The sequence below is a fragment of the Sceloporus occidentalis genome, unplaced genomic scaffold (assembly GCF_023333645.1).
Source record: "Sceloporus occidentalis isolate IW3139 unplaced genomic scaffold, rSceOcc1.0.p SCAF_1, whole genome shotgun sequence".
NCBI lineage: Eukaryota > Metazoa > Chordata > Lepidosauria > Squamata > Phrynosomatidae > Sceloporus > Sceloporus occidentalis.
The window spans coordinates 95,355,520-95,369,836 of record NW_028316981.1 but is presented as its reverse complement, the minus strand read 5'-3'; the positions used below and the strand labels follow the sequence as shown (position 1 = coordinate 95,369,836).

The 14,317-nt window shown below is 39.7% G+C and overlaps 1 protein-coding gene across 1 annotated transcript in view; it reads right to left on the bottom strand.

Moving 5' to 3' along the window:
* The window catches only part of TRPC7 (transient receptor potential cation channel subfamily C member 7), a 194,097-nt gene that overhangs the window by 14,491 nt on the left and 165,289 nt on the right, over window positions 1-14,317 (bottom strand). The window contains exons 8-10 of the mRNA XM_089503025.1: window positions 8,663-8,858; window positions 6,444-6,665; window positions 1,835-1,912 (exon numbers count right to left, since the gene is read on the bottom strand). Of these exons, the coding sequence (XP_089359151.1) occupies window positions 1,835-1,912; window positions 6,444-6,665; window positions 8,663-8,858 (496 nt within the window). The remainder of the gene's footprint in view (window positions 1-1,834; window positions 1,913-6,443; window positions 6,666-8,662; window positions 8,859-14,317) is intronic.

Genomic DNA, 14,317 nt, shown 5'->3' with positions numbered 1-14,317 from the left:
CAACAACAACAACAACAACAGATCACACTGTTAAGCAACCATGAACTTTTAGACAAAAGCTAGTTGCTCATGCTCCAGTAGGTTTCAACTGATATTTCATGATTTGGATCTACTGGCAGCTTGTGGCTTCCATGTCAGCGGGGTAGTGAGCCCAGTCTGAATTACACAGAAGCTATTCAAGGTGCTGAACATATTTTGGGGCTAGGTTTTGGCACCTTGGATAGATCCTTTAAAACAGCAATGTTGATCAGATCATAATATTTAAGGATATGATAAACTATGTCAATGAAAGTCTGGTGAGGCATCCATTCCAGTAAACAGGGTCAGCTTGTTCCTTCAGGCAGTAAATTTTGGGTGTTATTAAAGCATAGCTAATTGTTTGTTGATTAACACTGTATCATTTTTACTGCCAGGGAAGGGGAGTGATGCTTATGGGATTTTCTGTTCCAGGGGCCAAAATAATTTGTCTCACTTTAGGTACTTGGTTCCTTGACATAGATATGTGTATCTCTGTATGTGTGTGGATGACATTTGCTGCTCTGTCGTACCTAAAGTTTTGAAGAAATATTTCTTCTATTAGTATAAATGGTGACATGTGGAATTTTTGTCTCACCTCATTTAAAACAAAACACTGCCAGTCTGTCTTAAACTTTGAAAAAATTAATATGCTTGGGGTATGTTTCACATGAGATTCTGCACTTTCACTTTCATTGACTTGCATGTTTCATCATATCATGGGCATCAACTTGGGAGTTATATGTTTGGCCCTTCTAGACATGCAAACATGGATAAATATATGGTCAATCACTTTGTGGTTGTTTGGGCTATGTCTTCTCGAATTTTATTTGATGGATAGGGTATCACAAAGACTGTGCCATAAAATCTTTAAAACTGGCTATTGTGCTTTTTAATTATTGAAATCATTTAATCACCAAGACTGAATTCTAAGCAAGCTTACTAAGAAAGAAATTCTATTAAAGCTGGGCTGAACAACTGCTGAGAACCATAGACTCCCATGTGAACTCCCATATTCCTCCCATGGAGGGCTGAATCCCCCATTTTCAATTGTCTGACTCACTCGAAATTAAGGGCACCCCAATATTTTGCCCCCAAATGTCCCACAGACCACTTTAGCATTATAAGCCATTAAACCAGATTTTAAAAAGATATTTCCACTTCCCTTCACCTTTTTTTGTTTGAACATTTTTAATCAATCAATTAATCAATTAATATCCCATCTTTCTCCTTATATAAGATCCAAGGCAGCTTGGGGTGTCATTAAAGGGTAGTTAATTTTTGAAACTGAAAAGACTTTGATTTAGATGGTTGGTCACTTTCTTTTTGGTCCAGTTGGAGCAGTCCATCACTTCCTGTTTGGCAAAGGCCCTTTGGGGCTTAAAACATTATCATTTATGCCCATGGCCCAAAATACGGTGAAACAATATATACCACTCCCAGATGCTTTAGGGCATATTATAGGCCCCCATGGTGGGGGTCTTCAGAGAAGATGCAACAGTGGCGGGTATTTTGCACAGGCCTATGTGGTCTGCTGGCTTTCATAGCTGAGTTTCAGAGAAATTTTATCACAATAGCCAGTATTTTTGGACTGAATTAAGGGCCTTTGGGGCTGGGATCAGGCTGGATCTGCCCTTCCCATGTCTGGTCTGCTCAATCCTGGTCTGGGGCTAATGGATTGCATTGTCCGGACCAGACAATGCCAACCTTGGGGAAAGATGGGACTTTTGGTCTGTGCATACAGCCCCATAGGAATATCCAACATATTTTACTTTTTCTACTTCTGATACATGTCTTTCTTTTATAAAAAGGGAATTACCTGATATCTTGAGGGCTTGTTGTAGACATTCTTCACAGTAAAGTCTGAATTTTGAGTACCTGACTCAAAACGAACTTTCTGAAATGTACAAATGTAGAGCATTTTATCAGAATGATGAAAGGTTTTCATGAAAGCAGCAGAAACCAAGCTCAAAGACTAAGATCAGCAGATAAGAGTCTACAAATGATGAGTTATACAGAAAATATTGATATTGTTCCATTCAAACACAAAGTCTTCTGTCCTGAAATCCAAATGGCTTCATTCACGGAGAAAACTGTGTAAGAAATTTTGTGAGCATTTTGTGAGAATTGCCGTTGCTCTAATACTAAGTTAGATATGGGCACCTTTCGTAATGAATGTCATATAATGCACTGTGTAGGTTCAAAGTTCACAGTATAGGAATATAATCTCAAATTTCAGTTGGGGATGTTTAAGATGGCTTTAAAAGAGATGGGAAAGTTATTTATTTTGACCCAACAACATCTAACACTATTCTTGAACCAAAGACCCAGGTTTTCTCAGAAGCTCATCATTCTAAAATCTAGAAAATGCCTAAACAGTTATTTTGTAAAAGTAATACATATCAAATTTTGAAAAAATATATTAAATATTTTGTGCAATTCCTTTGCTGAAAAATAGTGAACTATGCTTATAGTTATACTCTTGCTTTATAATCTAATTATTTTTTCCTTCGTTCTTTGATTTGTCCTAATGGGATGAGGTAAAAATGGAAAAGAGAAACACACACACACAAAAAAGTTTCCCACGTGACTTTGTGATGTTTATTTCAAGCAGGTACATAAATATGGGTTAAGTAATGGGAATTATTTTCCAGACTAGTGAAATTCAAATAATCAAAAAGTCATTTATAATGGTGCAATTGACACTACAGATGAGCAGGTCTCTCTTCTACAACTACATTAGAGATTTCCAAATCCAAGCATTCTATTCCACTATCCTCTTCTGATCTACTATGAAACTCACCGTAAGTAAATAAGGGCCTGAACAGACAGGCCAAAATAAAGCTGCTTTGGGTCACTTTGGAGATATGCTGTTTAAATGATGCATGCATCCTAAGAGGCCAGAAACCATGCCAAAGCCATGCTTTGCTGCAGCTTCTGGTCTCTTAAGATGTATGTGTCATTTAAACACATACCTCCAAAGTGACCTGAAGCAGCTTTATTTTGGCCTGTCTGTTCAGGCCCTTAGTGTTTGATTTTGTCCTCTCCATTCCCTCTGAACAGTGCTTATTGTGATGCTGCTGGCAGAACACTGACAATTCCTAAAGTGGCCCGAAGCTGCCGGCAAAAGGAGCAGATTAAATTCACTCCTGCTGGCAGCCCATTTGGGACTGTGGTGGTGGCCCGCTTCAGGAGCGAGCTGTCTGGTCACTGCAGTCCCAGAGCAATCATGGATGGAACGGCCTCTGGCTGCTCCTTTTGGCCCATCTGCTTTGCTCCCATGAATACTAGAGGCTGGAACTTTTCCAGGCTCTGCAAAATAGGTACTGAAAATTAATTTTTCTTTTGGACATGCTCAGTAAAACAACCGGCTGTAGAATAAAATGGGGCTCATTCTAGCACCAGAATATCTCCATTTGTGATTTATCAGAAGCTCTGGAGTAATCCCATATGGCCCAAAAGTTTTGACATTATTCTAGGAGAGAGCTGTGTTCTCTTTAGGGTTTGCCAGTCAGCATGAAAAGTCCTTGACAGGGCATGTTCAATGGAAAGGGTTTATTTTATTGTTAATGTGATGGAATTGTTTTGTTTGGGCCCAGCATTTTTCTTCTTATGTTTATAGAATGCATTTTCCCATCCCTTCCAATCATAAACTGTGACTAGAAACAAGAGCAGACAGGTCTGTTGTCATATAGGTTGAATAGAAATTGCTTATTCTTGGCCATATGTTGCTTTCTTTGTGTGTGTGTGTGTTTCTTTCTGTCTGTGAATAAATTAAAATGAGGAACCAGAATCATTTGAAAAAATCCCTGCCTCTTCACATTCTTGCTGGTTTTAGCAAAGCAGCTCTTTCTGAAAAGCCCTAGGAATTATGCTTAAAACCCGAGGACTAGCAGAAATGCTGTGTAAGACAACAGAATATTTAATCTTTTCCTTGTGAACATTTTAACATCTTCCTGCCCTACTGTTTTTTTTAAAAATTAAAATATAATTATGTTACTTTGCTTCAATGTTAAGGTGATTTGCAGGGTAGATTTAAACATGTTCACAAAATAATTACAATATTACAAAAATTACAATATTTCCATATCAAAAAAAATCATCAGCATTAAACCCTAAAAGACCTACACCATCCATAATAAAAGTGGCAAGCCTGTATTGCAGTTAATATTTCCTGATGTCAGGCACTTTTGAGCTTCCTTGGGTAAACAGTAAAATACTGCACACAGTATTTTAGGTATTCTAGGATTCTGATATCCTAAAAAACCTGTATTTTCCAGCTTCTCTTGTATTTGGGTCACATTTTTACAGTATTCCATGTACTAGAGAAATGGAGGGAGAAAAAGAGTTGGGCAAGCAGAGTCTAGAGTTTGGAAAAGTGGCTAGGAGCTGTAGTTCAAAGAGTAATATTTCCATGTAACAAGTCATTACTTTCAGCAAACTGTGTTGTCATTTTTAGGTTCTCACGCAAATCTTTCATATATGTTTAAAGTGTGTGTGATTTTTGAAAATGAGGCAGTTAATCCAGACAGTTCAGTAATTCTTTTGCATCTATGGGAATGCATCGATCATACTACCACCATCTCTTGCAATAAAACTGCATTGTTTAAACATGAGTAGCTTCTTAAAGCATGAATACAGCTTTCTTGGTATTTTTGGACAGTAGCTTTAGAATTTGGATACAGCTGCCTGCTCTCCTTGCTACACTGCTGCCCTCTTCCTGTCTCAGGAGAGGGGAGAGAGGGAAATAAAACTATGTCAGAGACCAGAGATGTTCTGTCACAGGAATGGGCAACTTTGGAAAGCATGGGTGCCATTTTGTATCTTCACAAGTCACACCAGTTCATCCTGACAAGATACAAAAAACAAATTTAAAGGGTGCATTATTTGGTTTTGCTGTGCCCATTTGGGGGAGAGAGAGAGAGAGCCAAGGTCCCCCTGGAGGCTTCTGAAAAGCATGACTTTCCTATTTTATTGTTTTGATAAAAAAAAAAAATACAGCAGATGGCAAGCCCACATTGTCCTCAATGGTGGCACATGCATGTGGCATGTGCACATGGCCACACCACCATTAGAGATAGCCTCCGTTGTCCCCAGTAGTGGTGCGTGCACACAGTGCCACTACTGGGGACAATGGGACTTCAGGTCCTGTGGAGTTTGGTATCCATGTGGAGGTGGTGGTCCAGAACAGATCCCCTGTGGATATCAAGGTCCCACTGTTTGAGGGGCTTGGGGGTGTGTGTGTACAAAAATTGGCCTAGTGGCCATATATGACCTTTTGAGCTGCATGGTTCCCACTACTGTTATGTGTGGGCCAGGTATGTCGCAACATCTGATGACAGACAGGTTCCTTTCCCTATTCTATAGGTACCATAGTGCAGGATGAGGCTCTCTTATCTAAAATGTTTGGGACTAGAAATATTTTGGATTTCAGGTTTTTTTTAATTTTGGAATGTTTGCATATACATAATGGAGATGGGATTCAAGTCTAAACATGACAGTAATTTATGTTTCATATATATATTATATGCACATAGCCTGAAGGTAATTTTATACACAATATTTTTAATGATTTTGAACATGAAACATAGCTTGTGTACACTGAACCATCAGAAATCATCTCAGCTACCCATGCGAACAATTTTGGATTTTGGAGTATTTCAGATTCTGGGGTTCTGGATAAGGGAAACTTAATCTGTATTACTTTCTCATATTTTAATAATGCCTGGTCATTGCAGGTTGAAACAATATCCCCCACTCCCAAACTCCTATCTCTACTGTCTTCCCACTCCACTTCCAAGATTCAGCTTTAACTTGAACAACTACTTCTGTATAACTGTGTGTCCTACCAGTTCCTTCCTAACCAATGTGTTGTAGTGGCTAGAGTGTCATGCTAGGACCAGAAAAATCCCAGTTCAAATGCAATGGGCTATCTGACCTTAAAATGACTACTAGGCAGAGTGGTGCAATCACCTGTAATAGCAGTGGTGATGTTCCCCCACCATTCCTCTCAAATTCTGCAGTAATTCTGCTTTCTTGGTGGACTGAACTGTGCCATGTAACCTGTTCTGTGTCCTTTTTCAATTAGCATGCTTCCTTCAAGTGTGTGGAAGACACTGCCTTGACACTAGCAGTGAAGTAAGGACCAACTGCCAGTCAAGTCAACATAGAATGGGGAAGGCTGTCAGGTTGTCCTTAACCTCAGGTAGCAAAATGGTTCAGGCATCCCAGATCAGATAAAAGTGGTGGGCCAATCACGATCTGCACACCTCAACTACTTCACATGGTTGTTGTGTGGATAAAACAGTGTGGATCACTGTAGATACCACCTTAACCCCTCTTTAGGAAATAGAATAATGATTTTTTTTTTTTTAAAAAAAAAAGTAGTTTGGGGTTTGTTAGAAAGAAAAAGATGACAGGTGACATACCCGCAACTTGGAATTCAGCATGCCCATCTCGAGATCATTTTCACAGTTTTTGGCCTTGGATTTGCAGAGCTTTATGAGGCACATTTTAATTCTCATTATGAGATAATAAAACGACTTAGGGCTTGGCACTAGATTGAAAGGAGCAGGTAGTGTCCTTCCCTCATCGAAATATGAGAGCCAGAGCTTTGCCCGTGCAAACTTCCACTCCACATCTGCATCCTCCTGCAAAAGGAACAATGGAGTGATTTGGTTTTCAAAAGGCAGCGTTAGAGGCTGGGAAGACAGGGGCCCCTTTATCTCGTTGTCATCAATAAAGAGTTTAAAAGGTGCTTTTGATTTTGCTCTTATTTCACAGCTACCAGAATATTTCCCCCTCAAAGTCATTCATCAGTTAGATGGCTGATTGTAATTTCCCTTTGTAATAAGTCATACATCAAACTCATCCCCTACACAACAAAATCCATTTATTTTACTTCCCTAGCTAACATAATTTCTATGAGCTGCTACAAATCCTTTCTTTGCAGTTTAGACTATTTAACATTTCTGATAACTGAGGATTATAAGAAAATTAGATCTGATTTCTAGATATCATTGTAATTTATTTCTTTATCAGTGACAGCATGATGTGCAAACAACTCCATTTCTTAGTGAAGATAACACCTTTCTATGTAACGCTGAAAGGATTTGAGGCATAAATAACAGTTCTAACTGTGGAGAAAATGCACACTTAATGTTGTTGATGTTGATCTAAGTGCCAGCATTATTCTTTTCTGCTACTTGTTCCTATGGATACTAAAAAACAACATTGTTTGCTGAGTGAAAGCCCAAAAGCTATCTCCTCCATGTTAACTGCTGTCAGTTTTTATATCTGCAATATGATAAAAGGCAGAGTGCTTTACATTTCAGGCCTCTCACTCTGGGTTAAACTTACATTCCACAGAGATTTAGAGATAAATATTTTATTTATATGTTTGTTAGATGTAATTATATCTGCAGTATTAGGAATAAATGCTTTGGGTATTTATATATTAAGACATCTCTTCCTCCCTCTCTTGAAGGGAAATAGCTTTAAGTGTCTTACAAAATATATAAAGTATAAAACCAATTAAGACATTTTGAAAGCTTAAGTAGTAACAGTAAAAACAGGAAGAACAAAAACTAGCCATTTGTAATGAAAATGAAACAACAATGACAAATTCTTGTTTACAGAGAAAAATTCTTAACTTTCCACTGGGACACCTATAATGTTGGAAATGATATATAATATTTTACAGCAGCAAATTCTACCTACAGGAATTTAATGGTGCTGACACAGAGAATGCCCTCTCATGCATTGCTACCAACTGTATATTTGAATGCACAGGGTGGGTGCAACAGCTGATCCCAAGGTTAGGCAGGTGCACATGGGAAAAGATGTTTTTAAGTAGCCAAGTCTGAAGCCATTTAGGATTTTCAAAGTGACAAAGAGCAGCTTGAATTGCTCTGGGAAACAAAATAGCATCCACTGCAGCTGATGCAATATATGGTAAGAGTCACCTGATCCAGAGACTTTGTCCAAACCAATATTCTAGCAGCAGTAATCTGTGCTAGTTGAAACTTCTGATTGGTTTACCAAGCCAGCTTCATGTAGTGTTATAGTCAACATGCGAGTAAAGCATGTTGGAAAATGGCCAGGTCTAACCATAACAGGATCAGCTGCAGTTGGTGCACCAGCCGAAGCCAGGTAAAAACACCCCTGGCTTCAGTTACCTCTCTGACTACCTAATAATAGGGCTGGGTCCAGGAGAACTCCCCTGTTCCTGTTCCTGGACTGATGGGCTTCCTAACCCAAATTACCTTTTTCTTGTCTGGATTTATTTTCAATTTGTTTACTCTCATCCAGGCTACCACTGGCTTCAAAAACAGTGGTTTCACAGCCTCCATGGCTTAAATGATAAAGGGACAGGCCTCCAGAACTTGTGTCCCATCATGGCTGAAGGGAACTTGTGTCCCTTCAGCCAAAACTGATCCAGAGATCAGAAATGCCAAAATGTTTCTCCAAATGATTTAGAAATAATTTGTAAATGAAACAGAGATAACAGATGGAGTTGAAATGAATTTTTGCTCCTCAGTAACCACAGTTAAGGGAAAACGAAAAACAGGAAACTTTGTTTTTTCATGAAATGCAACCAAACATTAAAGCAGCCCATTTGTGATATGATTACATTTATTTGCCTCACCTCAATTTCCTGATAGGAATTGTTGATCATGGCTATTAACATGTTGAGGAGCACAACCACCATGGTGACATTATAGACGCCATACAGCACATATCCAATGTTCTCTATAAACTTGTGATCATACTTCAGCACCACTGATATTACCTCTGACAAACCAAATATCGACCAGAATAAGGTTTTAAAACTTTCTTCTACCCTAAAAACAAAATAGAGACTTGCTTAAACATTCATAGACTAGTCAACAATATAAAATTATCATAGTTAAAAATGGTAGCTTGTCAGTGTAAATAACTGTAGCCTGATTTCAATCCCAAATAGAAATGACCATTGAAAGGGATTTACCTATTTTAATCCAGCAGTTGACAAGTGATTCTAGTTAGATCTAACCAATAGGATCCAGCCTTTGTGTTCTTGTAGTTATAGGAACTATTATCTATGACTGTTAGTATTTCTAAATCATATTTCTTAAAGTGATAGAATACATGACATTTTAAGAACAGTGACACATTTATATGTCTGCTGATTCCCCTCCTTGGACCTATAATTTGGAACTGAACTACGCATCCATGTAAAGTTGTGAGATTCATTTTTGAGAGGTGTCCAGGATTAAGCAAACAGTTCCAGTGTGGTGTAGCAGTCTGAATGCTGGACTAGGACTGTAGAAGACCAAGACTGAATCAGAGTTTAAATCCCCACTTAGCCATGGAAACACACTGGGTAATCTTGGACAAGTCACATACTCAGCCTCAGAGGAAGGTAATGGCAAATCGCTTTAGATTAATCTTGCCAAGAAAAAGCTACAAGTTACCATAAGTTAGAGCTAAATTGAAAATACACACCAACAACCACAACCCAGCAAACACTCAGCATTTCCCCCCTCTGTGCCAGCATGAGGATAAACCCACCAGAGCCACTTGTGCCTCAGTCCTCCGGCCAAAGGACTCTTGCCCACAAAGCTGGACTAGGAAATTCCATTCAATTAATGTTACGAATTCAGTTTGAAATTTGCCAATGAACATAGTTTTTTGTGGGATTTTCAGGCTATGTGGCCATGTTCTAGAAGAGTTTCTTCCTGATGTTTCGCCAGCATGTGTGGCTGGCATCTTCAGAGAATGCTTGCCTGGAAAAAGTTGTGTGTGTGTGTGTGCGCGTATGCATGCCTGGGAATGCAGGAGGGATTTGCAATGTATCACTCCAGCATTCCCAGGCTCACACAGTACACACACACACACACACACACACACACACACACACACACCCCTTTTTCCAGGAAAGCATTCTCTGAAGATGCCAGCCACAGATGCTGGTGAAACGTTAGGAAGAAACTTTTCTAGAACATGGCCACATAGCCCGAAAAACCCACAAAAAAACTATGGATGCCGGCTATGAAAGCCTTCGACTTCACATTGCCAATGAACTGTAGATAGAAGCACTTACTTTTTGTACCATGAAAATAAATTTATTCTTACTCCTTACAATGTTTCTTGAAATGTGGCTTTCTTACATCCTTGTCACCCACCCCCTGGGCAAGGAACTAATGATAGGTAACTATCCTATTTATTGCTTGCTCCTTTGAAACTCTGTCCAGTCTCCTACAGCTCAGGGACATAGGCATAACACCAATACAAAATTAGGTCAAGTAAGGGCAATCCTTGTTTAGAACAGGAGGGGAAGTAGGGCTGGATTAAGCATAGCTTTAGCCAGCTGAGGGACCTTTCATGTGACATGGCTATAGTGTTATGATTCCACTTTAAATGCCATGGCAATATGCTATGCAATCCTGGAATTTGTAGTTTAGAATGAGACCTTTAGAAGTCTCTGCCAGACAGCTCTAGTGCTTCAGCAAATTACAAACCCCAGGATTCCGGAGGATGCAGCCATGGCAGTTAAAATGGAATAATAGTGCTATATTTGTATAGTATGAAAAAGACCTTAGTGCCAAATCATCTGGCCCTCAGCAATCATGACTAGCTAGGGTTGTACTTTGAGTTTTCATTCTCCTGGGAAAAGTGGTATAGTGTCAGCTATCTATGTGCTATGACCACTCAAAAGCACTACATGAGAAAACTAATTGTTGAAGGGGAGGAATAAAACTAATAATTTCACTGAAGTTTGGTTCCACTTTAACTGCCTTAGCTGCTTCTTATGAAATCCTGAGATTTGGAATTTAGGGAGAAGTACTTAGAATTCTAAGCCAGGTGAGCTCTAGTGCCTCCCCAAAGTAGAATCATCAGAAATCCATAGCATGAAGCCATGGAAATTAAAGTGGAATCATAGTACTATAACTGTACTGTGAAACAGTGGCGTACTCCGGCTTGGTGACACCTGGTGCAGGGGTCATGGCTTCTGGGGGTGGGGTTTCAAGTGAATGCCTGTCGCACGGGAGTGCACATACATGTGTATACCAGTGAATTGCCCACACAGCCCTGTGGCGGCCTAGATAGGGCTGTGAAGGCCCCGCAGCAGCCTAAACGGGGCCCTGAAGCCCTTGTGGCAGCATGGAAGAGACTCTGGAGGCTCCGTCCAGCCCAAATGGGGCCCTGAAGAGCTCATGGTAGCCCGGATGAGATTCTGGAGGCCCTGTGGCAACCCAAACATGGCTCTGGAAGCTCCACAGCTGTCCAGACAGGACTCTGGAGGCCCATGGTGGCCCAGAGTGCAGGTCCAAGGCCCCAGGAAGGCCCAGCGGGGGGGGGGGGACTGACTGGGTGTCATCCCCCTTCTGGGGTGTCATCCAGTGCAGCCTGCAAACCCCCCCCCCCCCCATGACGCTACCTCTGTGAAAGGGCCTCAGATTCTTTGCTAATGCTTCATTATTTGGTTGTAAGCTAGCAAAACAGGTGGCCATCTCAAGTATGGATGCTTTAAGAGATAAAGATTTGGGACATTGTTTTTACAGCTGGCAAAGACTTTGCTGCACTTTTGTTCTTCATTACACTTAAAAATACATATAAAACTATTGTTCATATAAGCAAGACCTGAAAAAGGAACCTGGCCAACATCCTCCCATTAAACATTAACTGTTCCAGTAACACATCTGTTATAAAGGCACAATTCTGCCTTTCAAGGTTGTTATCTACATCATTTATGCAGCTGAAATAACTAACCTTGATCCCATCGGTATCCCTCTATTAACCTTTTATTTAATTTGGAAAGGTTCCACATGATTTTTAAAAACATTTTCAGCAATTTTAAGACACTATGTCAAATCTGCTATTTTCCCTGCAACTTTAGCATTAATCAGTGCTTTGGAGGCCTGCCATATTTTCCTTGAAAAACTTTCAGATCATAGTATATGTAGCTATCACTGACTTGACTTCAAATCAGGACCTCTCTGATTTGAATCTCACTCTTACCATGACCAGAGGTGGTGGCCTGAACCAAACCACCCTCTCCTACTTTCATCCCCACCTTCATTTGCATTATGCAAACCTACCTCACAACATTGTTGCAAGAGTTACAATAGAATAGCAATTAGACAATGCAAAATTTGGAAATCTGAGAGAAATATACAAATATTACTTGTACAGTCGGCCTTTCTTATGCACAGATTTTTATACATGGATTCAAGCATCCGTGGTTTGAAAATGTTCAAAAAAAGTATAAATTTAAAATAACAAACCTTGATTTTCCATTTTTTATAAAGGACACCATTTTGCTATGTCGTTATATTTAATGGGACTTGAGCATCCATGGATTTTGTTATCCACGTGGGATCTTAGAACTAAATCCTAGCGTATGTACAGGTTCTAGGTCCACTGTACAGAGCTTGAAAGTTATCTAGCAGATCATGCAGAAAGGACTATTAAAAACCATGAATAGTGGGGCAGGCACCCTATTAGTGACCTACATAAGCGCAAGCATGGCTTATGCTTGTACATTTCTTTTTTGGTTACAGTGCATAGAGCTATTCTTTAGTCCTTTGTGCCCTTCCCAGAACTTTCCCCTGGCAGCTGTAAAGTTCCAGGGAAAGCTGCTGCTGCTGCTTTGTAGGTTGGTGGGTAGAAAGCCAATTGAAGCAGTGGAGATGCAGTTTGTCTGGGCTCTGAGGGGAAGGGAAACTGTGTGTACTCTATCTGTCAGCACACGCTCATTTCTTTTCCCCTCAAAGATAACACCAACTACTGCAACTTCATCTGAATTGCCTCCTCCCTCTTTTCCCCATTGGCAAGCAGCGGCATCCTTCTCTCTCAGGACTGGATGAGGGGAGGACATGGAATTATGTGATCAGACTGCTATGCTCCATCTGCTTGATACAGAACCTTGTCCCTGAATTGCTGTGCCTGTAGCTCAGAAGACATGTACAAACCAGTATTACAGCTTAGTGGCTGAGACAACAGCACTGACAATCGCAAGGCTGGCAGTCAAACGCCCAAGTGCCATAGGATGGAGTGAGCTCTCATCACTAGTCCCAACTTCTTCCAACCAAACAGTTTGAAAGCATGTAAAAGTATAAGTAGATAAATAGGTATCATGCTGTCATGCTGGACACATGACCATGGAGTTGTCTTTGACAATGCTGGCTCCTTTGATTTAGTGATGGAGATGAGCACCATCCTCTGCAGTCAGACATGACTAGGGAAACTTGTCAAAGGGAAAACCTTTACCTACTTTACACATTAAAAACAAAAGTCAACAAGTTTTATGTATGTTGCAACTGCTTTGGAAGACCCTAACCATAAATCTTAAAGTACACACAGAATGCTTAAAGTGGAATCCTATACATATATATAGGATGTTCACAAGATGGAGTATGTCCAGAATAAGGCAACCAAAATGGTAAAAGATCTGGAAACCATGAGGAGTGGTTTAGGGAGCTGGGTATGTTTAGCCTGGAGAAGAGAGAGTTAAGAGGTGATATAATAGTCCCATTTAAGTATTTTGAAGGGAAAATTCAGAAAAGTTTGAAACACCACAACATGTTTTGACAGCATTGGCTTCTTTTGAGAAAATATGAAGGAAGAAAATTATTTTGCTATTTGCAATAGAATTTAGTGATAATGTGAAAATATCACTCCCCCCCCCCCCCTCCGGGAATGATGGTGATAACCAGATATCCTTTCTGGGGATTAAACAGACATTCATCCTGTTTACAATATGTTGAACTGCAGAATGAGATAAATGAGGTGAATGATATAAAAGTATCCAATGAATTAAAGTCAGAAGTCAAGCCTGAAGCTTGCTGACTGATTTCCTTATTGTAATGCACCTAAATATATATTTTCCATAGGGAAATAGGATTTTACCCCATTACTACACATTCCAAGCTCAACAAAGGATTTTATGTTCATTCTAAAACCAAAAATTAAAGACATATACCAATATATGACATTAAAATCCATGCTGCAAAGCATAACAGACAACTGAGCTGCTTGTTGACTTATCTTTATTATAGCAAGCATTATATTTATTGCCAACAGGATAGATCACTTATGTAAATCTCTCCCCAGCATAATTTACTTCCTGTCTAAAAAAATTAATAAATCATAACACACTGTTTGAAATGAAATTTCTGTCCCTTAAAAATTCAGCTGCTTTGCAGAGCAATTACAGTCCTAATTTAGAGACGCCCCAGCTAAACAGGATTAGGATTAGGCAGAAGTATCTTTTCTCTAGGGAACTCTTTTCACATGATGTCAGAAATCTGAAAACAGA